This window comes from Carcharhinus amblyrhynchos, chromosome 10, assembly GCF_965287045.1.
Source record: "Carcharhinus amblyrhynchos chromosome 10, sCarAmb.v2.hapA, whole genome shotgun sequence".
Classification (NCBI taxonomy): domain Eukaryota; kingdom Metazoa; phylum Chordata; class Chondrichthyes; order Carcharhiniformes; family Carcharhinidae; genus Carcharhinus; species Carcharhinus amblyrhynchos.
In genome coordinates this window covers 90,262,287-90,278,583 of record NC_137333.1, presented here as the reverse complement: position 1 = coordinate 90,278,583, position 16,297 = coordinate 90,262,287, and the positions used below count along the sequence as shown (strand labels likewise).

At 44.4% G+C, this 16,297-nt stretch overlaps 1 protein-coding gene across 3 annotated transcripts in view; it reads right to left on the bottom strand.

The window, feature by feature from the left end:
• Window positions 1–2,181: 2,181 nt before the first annotated feature.
• LOC145349169 (nucleoside hydrolase-like) overlaps window positions 2,182–16,297 on the bottom strand; it is a 28,681-nt gene continuing 14,565 nt past the window's right edge. For all 3 annotated transcript variants that reach the window (XM_080197591.1, XM_080197586.1, XM_080197590.1), the window contains exons 4-6: window positions 14,530–14,641; window positions 11,039–11,175; window positions 2,182–5,482 (exon numbers count right to left, since the gene is read on the bottom strand). In XM_080197591.1, coding sequence (XP_080053717.1) covers window positions 5,135–5,482; window positions 11,039–11,175; window positions 14,530–14,641 — 597 coding nt within the window. In that variant the 3' untranslated portion in view covers window positions 2,182–5,134. The remainder of the gene's footprint in view (window positions 5,483–11,038; window positions 11,176–14,529; window positions 14,642–16,297) is intronic.

Below are 16,297 nucleotides of genomic sequence, written 5' to 3'. Positions count from 1 at the left end.
TCTCAGCCTACACCTACACCACTGACTCTCAGCCATGCCCATATCTCACCCTTGGAGCCCACCCCATCATCCTCACCCTGAGAGCACAATTGACATCTTTGAAGATTACAGGATTAGCTCTTTTTATTGTGGCATTAAGAATACACTTTTTTTATAAAGAGAACCTTGAGGGAATTTAAATGCGTTGAATAGGTTTTTATGTGTTTTTTAAATCGTGAAGTCTGTAATTTTATATTATTTAATCACAGCATGGCTCCTGCTGGATTTTTGATAAATTGTAAGGGCACACAGTAGGGAGGGCATAGATTGGTGTGAGATAACAAAAAGTTAGCATAGGAGCCAAAAATGGCTCATGGCGTGGAAAGACCTGATTTGGCATGAAGGTTTTGAGAGGCCATTGGGGGGGGATATGGGACAATGGATGGCATGAGTTGGCATGGATGAGGCTCAGGGATCTCTGGGGGAGTGAGTATTTGTGAGAGATGAGGGTCTAATACTTAATTTATCTGGGACCGTTTCCCAGAGCATTGAGCACTGTTTTAAGTAATGTACCTCAGCACTTGACAACCCCTGTGGCTGCCTCCATCTGCATCTGAGTGTGGCAGGCCTGACCCCAGCACAACCTCCCCCCGTCTCCCTGACCCCCAGCACAACTTCATCCCACATCCCCCCCAGCACAATTCCCCCAACACAACCTCCCTCCAGCCCCCCACCCACCGCCCCTCCAGCACAAGAATCCCACCATTCAGAGCATTTTTCCCAAGGCAGGTGCAATATTTAAAATTTTCTTCTTCGCACCAAACTTCCCCATTCTGTCCAAAGTGGCATTCAGTGGACTGTGCTAAAGAATTTGTTTATGGAGTTATATTGCGTATAGTTTAACATTTGTTGGTGTGTGTCAGTAAAGGACTTAAAGGGGGAGGGATGTAGGAGCGAGCCACTTTAAGGGGTAAGGTTTTGGAGAGTCATCTTCTTAAATGATGTGCTCAAATCAGTTCAATGGCAATTAGGAATGGGCAACAAACACTGGTGTTGCCAGTGAAACCCACATCCCATGAAAGAATAAGTAAAATTTAAAAATCCATCTGGTGCAGGTATACCAAGAGTACTATTAGGGAGGGAGTTCCATTCTCCTCCAGTCCAGTTCCTCCAATTTGCCAGGATCTGTTTTGTATCCTTTTGTTTTAGTTTTATGTCACCTCTTATCTCTTTATTCATCCTTTTTTTTGGCAAGTAGAATTCTTGTTCCTCAGAGGCCTAGACTGGTCCTGAATCACATTAAATTCTTGTATGTGAAGTGCACATCACCATATGGATACTTGCAGCCAAATCACAGCATAATTCTCAAGGGCTTGATCACCATAACATCATTAAGGTTCAGTAGAGTTCAGGGAGTCGGTTTAGTTCAGTTGGCTGGATGGCTGGTTAGTGATGCAGAGCGACACCAACAGAGTGGGTACTAGCTGAGGTTATTCATGATTCATATTCAATCTTGCCCCTTGCTTGTGGTGTGGCGATCCTTAGGTTAAATCACCCCCGGTCAGCTCTCCCCATCAAATAAGATCACAACATTGTTGTACACTGATTAGCACTGCTGCCTCACAGTGCCAGAGACCCAGATTCAATTCCAGCTTTGGGTGACTGTCTGTGTGGAATTTACACGTTCTCCCTATGTCTTTGTGGATTTCCTCCAGGGACACCCTAGTTTCTTCTCACAATCCGAGGGTGTGCAAGTTAGGTGGATTGGCCGTGCTAAATTGCCCCATAGTTGCCTAAAATGTGGGATTAGTGGAGTCAATGCATGGGGTTATGGGGATAGGAGGGCAGGGATAGGTGGGTAAGATGCTCTGTGAGAGAGTCAGTGCAGATTTGATGGGCTAAATGGCCTCCTTCTGCATTGTGGGGATTCTATGAGGAGACAGCAGGTTATGGTCATCTGGGACTATGGTACTGGTGTTCAGTAGATAATAAATAATGAATGTCAAAGAACAGCACACAAAGTAGTCTTTCTCCTTCATCAGAGTTACCACAGTCCAGTTAGTGGGAGATTAAAGCATTGGAACAGAAAAAGTAAAATGGAGAATTTTAGGAGGATTGTACCAAATAAAACATGATAATTACAAGAGAAAAGCAAAAGAGGGTGCTGAAACAAAAAGAAACAATGAGATACAAATTCTGGAAGACAGAGAGATCTGTAATTTATTGAGATAACAATTGCAAAAGACAACAGACAATAAATGCTCCAACAAAAAAAATAAAAATGCATATATGTAAATTTATTTATAAATGCTGACCTTTTTGAGAACCAGGTTTTTCAATCAATTTTACCCGAATGCCAGTATTGAGCCAAATGTTTAATAATTGAAGTTAACATTTAGATCAAATGCAACACTGCTCAGCTATTATTCTCAATATTACTGCTTAAAGATGCAGAAAATGATTCCTAAATTATACTCAAATTCAAAGGGACAAATGGAAGCCCACCTCACATAATCATCTCCCCTGCTCCTCCACTGCATTTCAATTTGTGCTCCATTGATGTTATGACTGCTTTAATGTACTCTTTAGAAACCTACAATCAAACATATGGCTTACAGGCACTGTTAAATTCCTGGCTGAAAGAGTCCTTACTTTGGTTTCATCAGTAGATTTGCATAACAGTAACAACTACTTTCATTTATATAGCATCTTTGACATGGTAAAACATACAGCTTTGCTTCACAGGAGTGATTATGAATATAATTTGAGATGGTGCAACTCAAGGAGATATTTGTACATATTAGGTTTTATAGAACAGTGTAAAGGAGCGGAGAAAATAAAGGGGCAGAAAAATAGGGAGATGGAGAAGTTAATAGAGAGGATTTCACAAATTGGTTCCTGGATGGGTGAAGGCACAACAACCAATGATGGAGCGATTCAAACTGGGGAAGCCCAACAAGGTTAAAATTGGAGCTGTTAAGAGATTGTGAAGGATTGTAGGGCTGAAGGAAGTGACAAAGATAGGTAGAGGCACAGTCATTGAGAGATTTGAAAATGAGGATAAGAATTTCAAAATTGAGGCACTGCTGGACAAGTAGCCAATGTGGGTCAGCAAACATAGGAGGAATGGATGAATAGAACGCATAATTTTGGATGCTTATGTAAAGTTTAATGTTAATGAAGTTACTGTGAAAATCCCCTGGTCGCCACACTCCGGTGCCTGTTCAGATACACAGAGAGAATTTAACATGGCCAATGCACCTAATCTGCATGTCTTTCGGAGTGTGGGAGGAAACCCATGAAGACACAGGGAGAACATGCAGACACCACACAGACAGTGATCCAAGCCACGAATCGAGCTCAGGTACCTGGTGCTGTGAGGCAGCAGCTCTAGCCACTGTGCTACCGTGCCTCCCATAGCACGGCAGATCAGAGGCTACCCGAGAGAGCGTTGTAATAGTCATGTCTAGAGATAACAAAGGCAGGGAGGATGGTTCCAGCAACAGCTGAGCTGAGACAGAGACAGAGTTGGGCAATGATATGAAGGTGGAAGCTAGCAGTCTTTAGTGATGGAGCAAATATGTTATCAGAAACTCATTTCAGTGTCAAGGACAACACCAAGTTTCTAAATGATCTGGTTCAATCTCAGGGAGTGGAGATGGATGGAGTCTGTTACTAGAGAATGAAATTTGTTGTGGGGATTGAAGATGATGGCTTCAGCCTTCCCAGTATTTAGTTCAGAATAACTTTCAGTTCATTCAGCACTGGATATCAGACAAGCAGCCCGACAAACCAGAGGAAGTGGAGAGGGAGAGTTGATGTTGTCATCACATATGTTGAATCTGATACTGTGTTTTCAGAAGATATTGCTGAAAATAAGCATGCAAATGAAAAATAGGAGGAGGTTAGTAACAGATCCTTGAGGGGTTCCAGAGGCAACAGTGTGGGATAGGAATGACGAGTCATTATGGGCAAATCTATGGCAATAACTTAATTGGCCTATGCCCAATTTAGTCCAAGAGATATACAGAGAACAACAGTGACCCAGAACTGATTTCCAGAGCAGCAATTCCAATTTTTCTCAAATCTAAGCAATTCTGTTTTCTGGTAGCAACCAACTTTCTATCTAAGCTGCTTTAGTTCATCTTACACCAAACTCCTGACTTTTCTAACAAGTCTTTTCTGAGATATCTTGTCAAAAACCCAAATTTTATACATCTACTGCAGTCTTTTTGTTGATTTGGGCACAATGGGCGGGATTCTCCAATCTCATTCGCCTTGCCATTGTTGCCAGCAAGAATGAAGGATTTTTGTATTCACTGCATTGGGACTGGAGAATCCCAGTCGTGGGTGAGGATGGAGAATTCCAGCCTTATTTTAAAAACACCAAACTTTTCAATATTATCATGTCATTTTTTAAATCACACCCATGTTGATCATCCATTTTTAAAAGTCTTCTAAGTTTATTTTGAATGAAGGATTGTAAGATTCCCTCCTTCCAACTCTCTCTTCTGCTTTAAGGCGCAACTTAAAATTGACCTTCTTGGCCAAGTTTGTCACCTTTCAATCTATACTTCCTTGACTCAGTCTTAATTTCTTTCGTCTAATAATGTTTTTGTGGAATGCCATGGGACATTTTACTGCATCAAAGGTATTATATAAAAGCAAAAGGCGTTGTTGTTTTGCTAGTCTACCTTTACCCATTCAATTATTAGAGGTAGCATACAATGTTTCAAATGTGAGTGGGTTAGTTGATCTTGCAATAGAAACATTGCTACTGTTACTGGGAAGTAAAACAAATTCAACTAATATTTCTGTTCCTTGTAACTATGCAATGGTCAATGCACATACAGAAATTGGGCAAAGGTGGAATCAGATTTAGCCATAATACCACCATGAGCAATTGCCTGCTACATATTCAACACTTGGTCTTACAACCTACACCAAGACACCAAGTACCCAATGCGTCCTATCCTCCTTCAGGAGGAATGGAATGGGCTGGGAGTAAAAGGAGGAACAAATTCAATAAAATCAGTAAAGTAAGAAAAAGACTGGGAATGAAACTAGCCACCAAGAAGCAGAGCAGCATTATGGATCCTGGAAAATCTACTGATGCTTGTGTTCAACTTTCTTTTTGCTAGCGCTCTTAAATCCACTATTTTAGAGCAGACATCATGAGCTGTTTAATCTTCTCAATATCACATTTTTTCATAATAAAAGCTTCATTTTGTATTTTCAGTCGATTAAATGTATCCATGACCATCATCCCTCTGGTTAGTGCTCCCTGTAACTCCACACTTACTCCATATCGTATATATTCAGTGACAATACTCTCATCAATAGCAGCCGCCATTGTATAAGAATCACAAGACACAAAGCCAGATCCAAAATACATCTCCTTGATGCCTTCCTTGCCTGTGGAAAATTTTTCAGTATGTGCAGATATCTTCTTCATAAAGCAAGCTTTCACAGTGGCTTGATTTACCCACTCCTTAAAAAACTCCTGTAATGGACACAATGAAAGACCATCAACTATGTGTAACTTCCAGGTGGTCTCATATTCATTTCATTTAAACCAAAACCATTAAACGGGCTACCAAAGTTAAAATTCTTTCTTCCACATAGAACTCCTCATTATATGGGAGAACATGTTAATATTTTGGCATTGATTTGATTTTTCCTGTCACATGTATTACAATACAGTGAAAAGTATTGTTTCTTGCATGTTTACAGACAGAGCATATCATTCATAGAGAAGGAAATGACAGAATGCAGAATGTAGTGTTACAGTTATAGCTAGGGTGTAAAAAAAGATCAACTTAATGCAAGGTAGCATTCAAAAGTGTGATGGTAGCAAGGATGAAGCTGTTCTTGAGTTGGTTTGTACATGGCCTCAGACTTTTGTATCTTTTTGCAGAAGGAAGAAGGTGGGAGAGAGTATGTCCGGGGTGTGTGGGGTCCTTAATTATGCTGGCTGCTTTTCCGAGGCAGTGGGAAGTGTAGACAGAGTCAATGGACGGGATCATGCCTCATGGCTATGAGGTGAACTATATTTAAATTTAAAACAGCGATGTAAAGGCAAAAAACACTGTAATGATTTAGAAATGCAATTATTTGGTTCATTTCACTCATTAAAAACCTCAATGAATTTTTAGTCATGACAAAGCTGGAGTTGTTCTCCTTGCAGCAGAGAAGGTTAAGAGGATTGGAACAAGGAGCAGAAAGCGGAATCGTTGTGGGTAGAGATTAGGAACAGCAAAGGGAGGAAGACGCTGGTGGGTGTCGTCTATAGGCCCCCGAATAATGATCTGGAGGTGGGGCGGGCTGTTAACGCGCAAATAAGTGCGGCGTGCAGGAATGGGACGGCCATAGTTATGGGGGATTTCAATCTACATATAGATTGGTCGACCCATGTTGGATGCGGTGGGCTCGAGGAGTTCTTGGAATGCTGCCGGGATAGTTTCCTCGAACAGTGTGTGTTGGAGCCGACGAGGGAGCGAGCTACCTAGGATCTGGTGCTATGTAATGAGGCGGGTAGAATTAGGGACCTTGCGGTGAAGGATCCTCTTGGGGAGAGTGATCATTGTATGGTGGAGTTTCTGGTTCAGATGGAGGAGGAGAAAGTGGGTTCCCGGACGCGCGTCCGGGTGTTAGCGATGGAAAGGTGGTAGGACTGGAGGGTCTTAATGACATTACTGTTACTAGAGAGGCGGTGCTCGACAGACTGGAGGGGCTGATTGTGGACAAGTCCCCAGGACCGGATGGAATGCATCCGAGGGTTCTGAAAGAAATGGCGGAGGTGATAGTGGATGACTTGGTGGTTATTTTCCAGACGTCGCTGGATTCTGGGGAAGTGCCGGATGATTGGAAAACGGCTAATGTTACGCCGTTGTTTAAGAAGGGTGCCAGGCAAAAGGCGGGGAATTATAGGCCGGTTAGTTTAACGTCTGTGGTAGGTAAAATGTTAGAATCTGTCATTAAGGAGGAAATTGCGAGGCATCTTGAAGGGAATTGCTTGATAGAGCAGACGCAGCACGGTTTCATTAAAGGGAAGTCGTGTCTGACAAATTTACTGGAGTTCTATGAGGATGTGTCTAGGGCGGTGGATAGAGGAGAGCCGGTGGATGTGGTCTTTCTAGATTTTCAGAAGGCGTTTGACAAAGTACCTCACAAGAGGTTATTGCAGAAGGTCGAGGGACATGGAGTTGGGGGTAGGGTGTTAGCGTGGATAGAGGATTGGTTGTCAAATAGGAGGCAGAGAGTGGCGGTCAACGGGTGCTATTCGGATTGGCGGATGGTGACTAGTGGAGTGCCTCAGGGGTCGGTGCTGGGGCCTCAGCATTTTACCATTTATATAGATGATCTGGAGGAGGGAACCGAGTGTAGGGTGTCGAAATTTGCTGATGACACCAAGATTGGGGGAACGGCAAATTGTGCGGAGGGTGTGGAGAGTCTGCAGAAGGATCTAGATAGGCTGGGCGAATGGGCCAGGAAATGGCAAATGGAATTTAATGTTGGCAAGTGTGAGGTGGTCCACTTTGGTAGGAAGAATGGTAGGAAGGACTATTACTTACGGGGCGAAAAACTGCAGCAGGCGACGGTGCAGAGGGACCTCGGGGTCCTTGTGCATGAGTTGCAAAAACCCAGCTTGCAAGTGCAGCAGGTGGTCAGGAAGGCGAATGGGATGCTGGCCTTCATAGCGAGGGGGATTGAATATAAAAGTAGGGAGGTCTTGCTGCAGCTGTATAGGGCATTGGTGAGGCCGCAGCTGGAGTACTGTGTGCAGTTTTGGGCGCCGCACCTGTGCAAAGATATTTTGGCCTTGGAGGGAGTGCAGAGGAGGTTTACTAGGCTGATACTGGAGTTGAGGGGGTTGAGCTATGAGGAGAGGCTGAATAAACTGGGCTTGTACTCGTCAGAGTTTAGAAGAATGAGGGGAGATCTCATTGAGACGTATAAGATGATGAATGGGATGGATAGGATAGAGGTGGAGAGACTCTTCCCGCTCAAAAAAGACAGTAGGACTAGGGGGCACAGCCTCAAGATAAAAGGGGGGCGGTTTAGAACGGAGTTGAGGAGGAACTTCTTCACTCAAAGGGTGGTGAATCTCTGGAATTCTCTGCCCGTTGAAGTGGTGGAGGCTGCCTCGCTAAATATTTTTAAGACGCAGGTTGATGGGTTTTTGATAAGAGAGGGGATTAAGGGTTATGGGGAGAGGGCGGGAAAGTGGAACTGAGCAGCAACAGATCAGCCATGATCTTATTGAATGGCGGGGCAGGCTCGAAGGGCTAGATGGCCTACTCCTGCTCCTATTTCTTATGTTCTTATGTCCTTTGTTTGAACAGAGGGGAGTACGGTAGGATGAGAGAAGAATTGGCGAATGTGGACTGGGGGAGCGCGTTGGAAGGTAGGTCTGCTGAGGAGCAGTGGAGGATCTTTAAGGAGATCTTTCTTGGTGCTCAGCGGAAATTTATTCCGATGGTCAAAAAGGACAGTAGGAGGAGAGGTAATAAGCCGTGGATAACGAAGGAGGTGAAGGAAAGTGTTAAATTAAAAGCGGAGGCGTTTAGAGTAGCAAAGAGTAGTGGGCGAGAAGAGGATTGGGAGAGGTTTAAATGTCAACAAAGATTGACAAAGAAGATGATAAAGAAGGGTAGGAGAAACTATAAAGCTGGGCTAGCGCTTAATATAAAAAAGGATAGCAAGAGTTTTTATAAATATATAAAAAGGAAGAGGCTGGCTAGGGTGAACGTTGGTCCCTTAGAGGATGAGAAGGGGGACTTGGTGGTAGGGGATGGGGATATGGCTGAGGTCCTGAATAACTTTTTTGTTTCTGTCTTCACGGAGGAGGACGTGAATAATTTGCCGGGTGTTAGAGATGGAAAGGTGGTAGGACTGGAGGGTCTTAATGACATTACTGTTACTAGAGAGGAGGTGCTCGACAGACTGGAGGGACTGATTGTGGACAAGTCGCCAGGACCGGATGGAATGCATCCGAGGGTTCTGAAAGAAATGGCGGAGGTGATAGTGGATGCCTTGGTGGTTATTTTCCCGACGTCGCTGGATTCCGGGGAAGTGCCGGAAGATTGGAAAACGGCTAATGTTACGCCGTTGTTTAAGAAGGGTGCCAGGCAAAAGGCAGGGAATTATAGGCCGGTGAGTTTAACGTCTGTTGTAGGTAAAATGTTAGAATCCGTCATCAAGGAGGAAATAGCGAGGCATCTTGAGAGGAATTGCTTGATAGAGCAGACGCAGCACGGTTTCGTTAAAGGGAAGTTGTGTCTGACAAATTTACTGGAGTTCTATGAGGATGTGTCTAGGGCATTGGATAGAGGAGAGCCGGTGGATGTGGTCTTTCTGGATTTTCAGAAGGCGTTTGACAAGGTACCTCACAGGAGGTTATTGCAGAAGGTCAGGGGACAGAGAGTTTGGGGGTAGGGTGTTAGCGTGGATAGAGGATTGGTTGTCAAATAGGAGGCAGAGAGTGGGGGTCAATGGGTGCTACTCGGATTGGCGGATGGTGACTAGTGGAGTGCCTCAGGGGTCGGTGCTGGGGCCTCAGCTATTTACCATTTATATAGATGATCTGGAGGAGGGAACCGAGTGTAGGGTGTCGAAATTTGCTGAAGACACCAAGATTGGAGGAAAGGCAAATTGTGCGGAGGGTGTGGAGAGTCTACAGAAGGATCTAGATAGGCTGGGCGAATGGGCCAGGAAATGGCAAATGGAATTTAATGTTGGCAAGTGCGAGGTGGTCCACTTCGGTAGGAATAATGGTAGGAAGGATTATCACTTACGTGGAGAAAAACTGCAGCAGGCGACGGTGCAGAGGGACCTTGGGGTCCTTGTGCATGAGTCGCAAAAACCCAGCTTGCAAGTGCAGCAGGTGGTCAGGAAGGCAAATGGGATGCTGGCCTTCATAGCGAGGGGGATTGAGTATGAAAGTAGGGAGGTCTTGCTGCGGCTGTATAGGGCATTGGTGAGGCCGCAGCTGGAGTACTGTGTGCAGTTTTGGGTGCTGTACTTACGCAAGGATATTTTGGCCTTGGAGGGAGTGCAGAGGAGGTTTACTAGGCTGATGCTAGAGTTGAGGGGGTTGAGCTATGAGGAGAGGCTGAATAAACTAGGCTTGTACTCTTTAGAGTTTAGAAGAATGAGGGGAGATCTCATTGAGACGTATATGATGATGAATGGGATGGATAGAATAGAGGTGGAGAGACTCTTCCCGCTCAGAAAGGATAATAGGACTAGGGGGCACAGCCTCAAGATAAAGGGGGGGCGGTTTAGAACGGAGCTGAGGAGGAACTTCTTCACTCAAAGGGTGGTGAATCTCTGGAATTCTCTGCCCGTTGAAGTGGTGGAGGCTACCTCGCTAAATATTTTTAAGACGCGGGTTGATGGGTTTTTGATAAGAGAGGGGATTAAGGGTTATGGGGAGAGGGCGGGAATGTGGAACTGAGCCATGACAGATCAGCCATGATCTTATTGAATGGCGGGGCAGGCTCGAAGGGCTAGATGGCCTACTCCTGCTCCTATTTCTTATGTTCTTATGTTCTAAGAGATTTGATAGGTGTTCAAAATCAGAAATGGTTTTTACAGAGTAGAGGAAAAACTGTTCACAGTGACAGAATGGTTGCTGTCCAGAGGAGACAGATTTAAGGACGTTGGTGAAAGGTGACCAGAGGTGATGTAAAGAAACAAATGTTTACTTAGACAGATATGGCCTGGTAGTGTACTGACTGAAAAGGTGGTGGAAGCAGATTCGGTAGAAGGACAGCTTTTTCATTAAACTGGCACAGGCACAATCAGTTCAATAGTCTCCTTCCCCACAGTATCAATTCCACGATTCAATCTAGAACTGAGTGACATGAGAGTTGCTCTCAAGAGAAGTCAAATGAAAGTTATCTGCTCATGTTTGGAGCAAGAGCCAAATGGTGCGCACAAAACAACAGTGGGCATTTGTCACACACACAGGCCAAGTAGAGGTTAGCGTTCTCGTCGTAAATAGGACTTTTATTTTTCACTTTTATGTTGTTACAATGCTTTCCCAGCAGCTTACCCATGGCAAGGCATGACGAAGACAATATTCCCAAGTGGCGATATAGATTGGACATGCAAAATGATTCAGGACAATATAAGCTGCCTCAGGATCAGCTGCAAAATTAAACTCAGCACACACTGTCACATTTCCTCTACCTGAGAAAGATAAAAACATTAAATGAAATTTATTCCAGCACAACATTGTCATGGCCGTGTAAGAGGCTTTTCCCAAAGTAGTCTTTCAGCTAAGAATTTGTGTGTGTATGTACTCCCTTTTTAAATTTGCCAGTGATTCAATTTAAAATTAACCCAGTAGCCAAGCTTTATTCTTAAACATGATTTAAGATTATTTTGTTATAAATCTGTTGCTGAAAGTTACACAGGTAAAAGTGATAAAGGTAATAACGAAAATACAGACACAAAATTTAAATTGCAGATAAAAGCAAAAAAAGGTGCTCAAAGGTGAGGGGCACGATCTTATCAGCTCGCCGTGCTAGCTGATCAGCATGGTAAACCAGGAAAATCGCAGGTGAGGATAAAAATAACATACATCGGTTTGCTATCCACCTGGCCCTGCTTTGCCTGCGAGATCAGCTTCACGCCGTTTATTTACATGTAAGTAAGACAATTTAGCTGCTCCCACATGGGGGGACGGGGATGTGGGGGGGCAGGGGGAGTGGTGGCAGGAGGCTCACAGTTCACCAGGAGATCAGGATGCCCTGCGCAATGGTACCTGAGCAATCTGTAGCCGGCTTCAGTGGGTTACTTAGACTCCGTCCTCCCTACCAGCACAAATCTCCTAGCTGTCAGAAAAACTGACAAGAGTGTGGGAAGGCTGCAGTGCCGAACTCGCCCATTTTTAGACTTCTATGACACCTGAATTTGCACATTTCCCTTTCCTAATTTATGGCCATTCAGATATAATCTACCTTCCAGTTTTGCTCTAGCAGTGCAGTGGGCTAGGAGACATCAGCAGAGACTGTTTAACGGGCTCCCCGCTGGGCGCCAAATCTCTGGATTCTCATTGTTAACTCTATGCTGGAAATTGGTGCAAAATTGATCTCCATATTTAAATCACAATTTTTATGTCATTAACGGGCCTGGGACTGAAGTTTTGTAGAGATCACCCTCGAGATTTCTGTGATTGTGGCCCCCTTGCTTGAATTCCTTCATTACAAACTGAAGGAGTTGAAACTTTGAGGTTTGGTTTCCCAGCTGTGATGGCTTGTGAAGTTGAATAGTCAGAATTTTCCTTTGTAGGTAGAGCAGATTCTGGGAGAGAGTAAAGGTTCCTTTCTTTAATCATGTTTGACAAATCTGCTGGGACTAAACAAGGATATTTAGTAGAATTGATGAGGGGAAGCCATTGGATGTGATTTATTTGGATTTTCAGATGGCTTTTGACGAAGTCCCACATAAGAAATTAGTGTGTAAAATTAAAGCGCATGGAGTTAGGGGCAGTGTATTGAGATGGATAGGAAACTGGTTGGCAGACAGGAAATAAAGAATAAGAATAAATGGGTCATTTTCCAAATGGCAAGCAGTGTCTATTGGGATCAGTGATCCCACAGGGATGAGTGCTGAGACCATAGCTATTTCCTTACATATTAATGATGAAATGAGGAAACTAAATGGCTGGGCTTCTCCCAAAAAAATTCGAAGTGCCAAATTCGCGTAAGAACTGGAACAAATCCCACAGTTTTTTTAAGCAGGATTTTCAAAGTGAATCTCCCACACTCCGCACTGCCAGCCTCCTGATCGCTGGCCAGCTCAGCAACCCGCTATCGCTGGCGGTATAACTCACCCCTCAGCCTGCCTCGATTTCCCCACCCCCTCCACTCCCAGCAGTCCCAATCTTCTGCTCCCCTTCCCGATCATTCCCTTTCCTCCCTCTGAAGAATGACACCGGGACCCCCCCCCAACCCCACTGATTGCCTCCAGAGGCTCCACCCCCTTGGCACTGCCCAATGCCTGGTGGGCAGTGCCAAGGTGCCACCTGGGCATTGCCACTTTGCCCCTTGGCAGTGCCAGAGAGCACCTTACCCCTGACCTCTTGGGGCCTCCATGGCTCCCCTTCGTTCCAGCGGAGTCGGGTCACCAGCTCCCCATTAGTGGGGACCTGATGTAAACCCTGCTGGAGCGAAAAACTTCTGCTGGTTGCCAGAAACTTCAGTCCCAGGCCCGTTAATGACATAAAAATTGTGATTTAAATATGGAGATCAGTTTTGCACCAATTTCCAGCATAGAGTTAACAATGAGAATCCAGAGATTTGGCGCCCAGCGGGGAGCCTGTTAAACAGTCTCTGCTGATGTCTCCTAGCCCACTGCACTGCTAGAGCAAAACTGGAAGGTAGATTATATCTGAATGGCCATAAATTAGGAAAGGGAAATGTGCAATAAGATCTGGGTGTCTTTGTTCACCAGCCTCTGAAGATAAGCTTGCATGTGCAGCAGGTAGTAAAAAAAAGTATATTGGCCTTCACAGCAACAGGATGCGAGTGCAGTAGCAGGAATGACTTACTACAGTTACACACAGTGTGGATGAAGCCACACCTGGAGCACTGTGTGCAGTTTTGGTCTCCTTATCTGAGATTTCCTGATGGTTTCCTCTGGAGGTAGTGCAGAGAAGGTTTACCTTAAATGGTAGGACTGAGGTATGAGGAGATATTGAATCGGTTAGGATTGTATTCACCGGAGCCGAGAAGAATGAGGGGGGGAATCTCATAGAAACCTATAAAATTCTAACAGGACGAGGCAGGGTAGATGCAGGAAGGATGTTTCCAATGGTGGGGCGTCTAGAATCAGGGGCCACAGTCTGAGGATACAGGTTAGACTGTTCAGGACAGAGATGAGGAGAAATCTTTTCACCCAGAGAGTGGTTAGCCTGTGGAATTTGATGCCACAGAAAATAGTTGAGGCCAAAACACTGTATGTTTCCAAGAAGCAATTAGGTATAGACTTGGGGCGAAGGGGATCAAAGGATATGAGGGGAAGGCAGGATTAGGTTATTGAGTTGGATGATCAGCCATGATCATAATGAATGGCACAGCAGGCTCGAAGGCTCCTATTTTTTATATTTCCATGATTAGCTTTGGTGAGATAGAGAGACAGGGGAAAGTGCGGAATATGAAATACTGTTAATTAATCAAGCTATTGAGTAAATGCCATCACAGAAAAATAGGATCAGTTGCATACTGTGATACAAATCTTCTAAAATTTAATTCTAAAGAATGCTATTTTCATGATTTTCTTAAATCGACATATGATGGGCTGCTGAACCATAAAGACCAGAAAGCTTTCAGCTCTGATCCATGCTTGCTGCTGTCAGCTTATTTCAGCCAGGAAGGCATTTTGCAATAGGATAAGGAAGGAAAAATAATTTCCTCCTCCCTCCCTGCAACAACTTGATTATTACTGAAAGTACAGGTAATAGTTATCAGGTAAGGATCTGATCAGACCCCAAGAAAATACAAAGTTGAGACAATAATGTGAATACATGATATGCCGTACTTTCTGTGTTTCCTCCCATGATGTACAAATGCTTTAACTTGGATGGAAACTTGGGATCCATTTTAAATGCCAGTGCAAGGTTAGTCAGGGGACCAATAGCCACAAGGGAGACCTGTGGAGTAACAAAAAGTGTTAAAGTTTAAACAACCATATTTTCATTCTTTCCCTATTTTACATGTTAAGACTGGTTTTGTGTTCAGATTTGTTTCATCAGCAGTTCAAATTCCAGACTGATGTTCAAATATGTTTGTTCTTATTAAGCAAGCTGGAGGTGTATTTACCACCACACTAAATGTAACTGTGCACAAATATACTCCAACAGGTTTATTTGTAGCAAATGCCACAAGTTTTTGGAACATGTTTTTCCTTTGTCAGGTGAGTGATCACAAACAGGGCACAAAGACACAAACTCAATTTACATGAATAATGATTGGAATGTGAGTCTTTACAGCTAATCAAGTCTTAAAGGTACAGACAATGTGAGTGGAAAGAGCATTAAGCACAGGTTAAAAGGATGTGTATTGTTTCCAGACAGGAAAGTTAGTGAGATTTTGTAAGTCCAGGCAAATTATAGGGATTACAGATAGTGTGACATGAACCCAAGATCCCGGTTGAGGCTGTCCTCATGCACGCGGAACTTGGCTATCAGTCTCTGCTCAGCAATTCTGCGCTGTCGTGTGTCATGAAGGCCGCCTTGAAGAAAGCTTACCCGAAGATCAGAGGCCGAATGCCCATGACCGCTGAAGTATTCCCCAACAGGAAAGGAACAGTCTTGCCTAGTGATTGTCGAACGGTGTTCATTGTCATATCGTCTGCATGGTCTCCCCAATGTACCAAGCCTCGGGACATCCTTTCCTGCAGCATATCAGGTAGACAACGTTGGCCAAGTTTCAAGAGTATGTACCGTGTACCTGGTGGATGGTGTCCTCACGTGAGATGACGGCATCCGTATCGATGATCCAGCACATCTTACAGAGGTTGCTGTGGCAGGGTTGTGTGGTGTCGTAGTCACTATTCTCCTGAAGGCTGGGTAGTTTGCTGCAGACAATGGTCTGTTTGAGGTTGTGTGGTTACTTGAAGGCAAGAAGTGGGGGTGTGGGGATGGCCTTGGCAAGATGTTCGTCTACATCAATGACATGTTGAAGGCTCTGGAGAAGATGTCATAGCCTCTCCACTCCGGGGAAGTACTGGACTACGAAGGGTACTCTGTCCACCGTGTCCCATGTTTGTCTTCTGAGGAGGTCGATACAATTTTTGGCTGTGGCGCGTCGGAACTGTCAATCGATGAGTGTTATATCCTGTTCTTATCAGGGCATCTTTCAGCGTCTGGAGGTGTCTGTTGCGGTCCTCCTCATCTGAGCAGATCCTGTGTATACAAAGGGCTTGTCCATAGGGGATGGCTTCTTTAACATGTTTAGGGTGGGGAAGCTGGAGAAGTGGAGCATCATGAGGCTATCCGTAGGCTTGCGGTACAGTGAGGTGCTGAGATGACCATCCTTAATGGAGGTGCGTATGTCCAAGAATGAAAATGATTCCGGAGAGTAGTCCATGGTGAGTCTGATGGTACTTGTTGATGTCATCATATAGTTGTTTCAGTGATTGTTCACAATGAGTCCAAAGGAAGAAAATGTCATCGATGTATCTAGTGTATAGCATCGGTTGAAGGTCCTGTGCAGTGAATAACCTTCTCCAGAGACTTCAACGTGTCATTGATGAAGACGAACATCTCGCTAAGGCCATCCCCACACCCCCACTTCTTGCCTTCAAA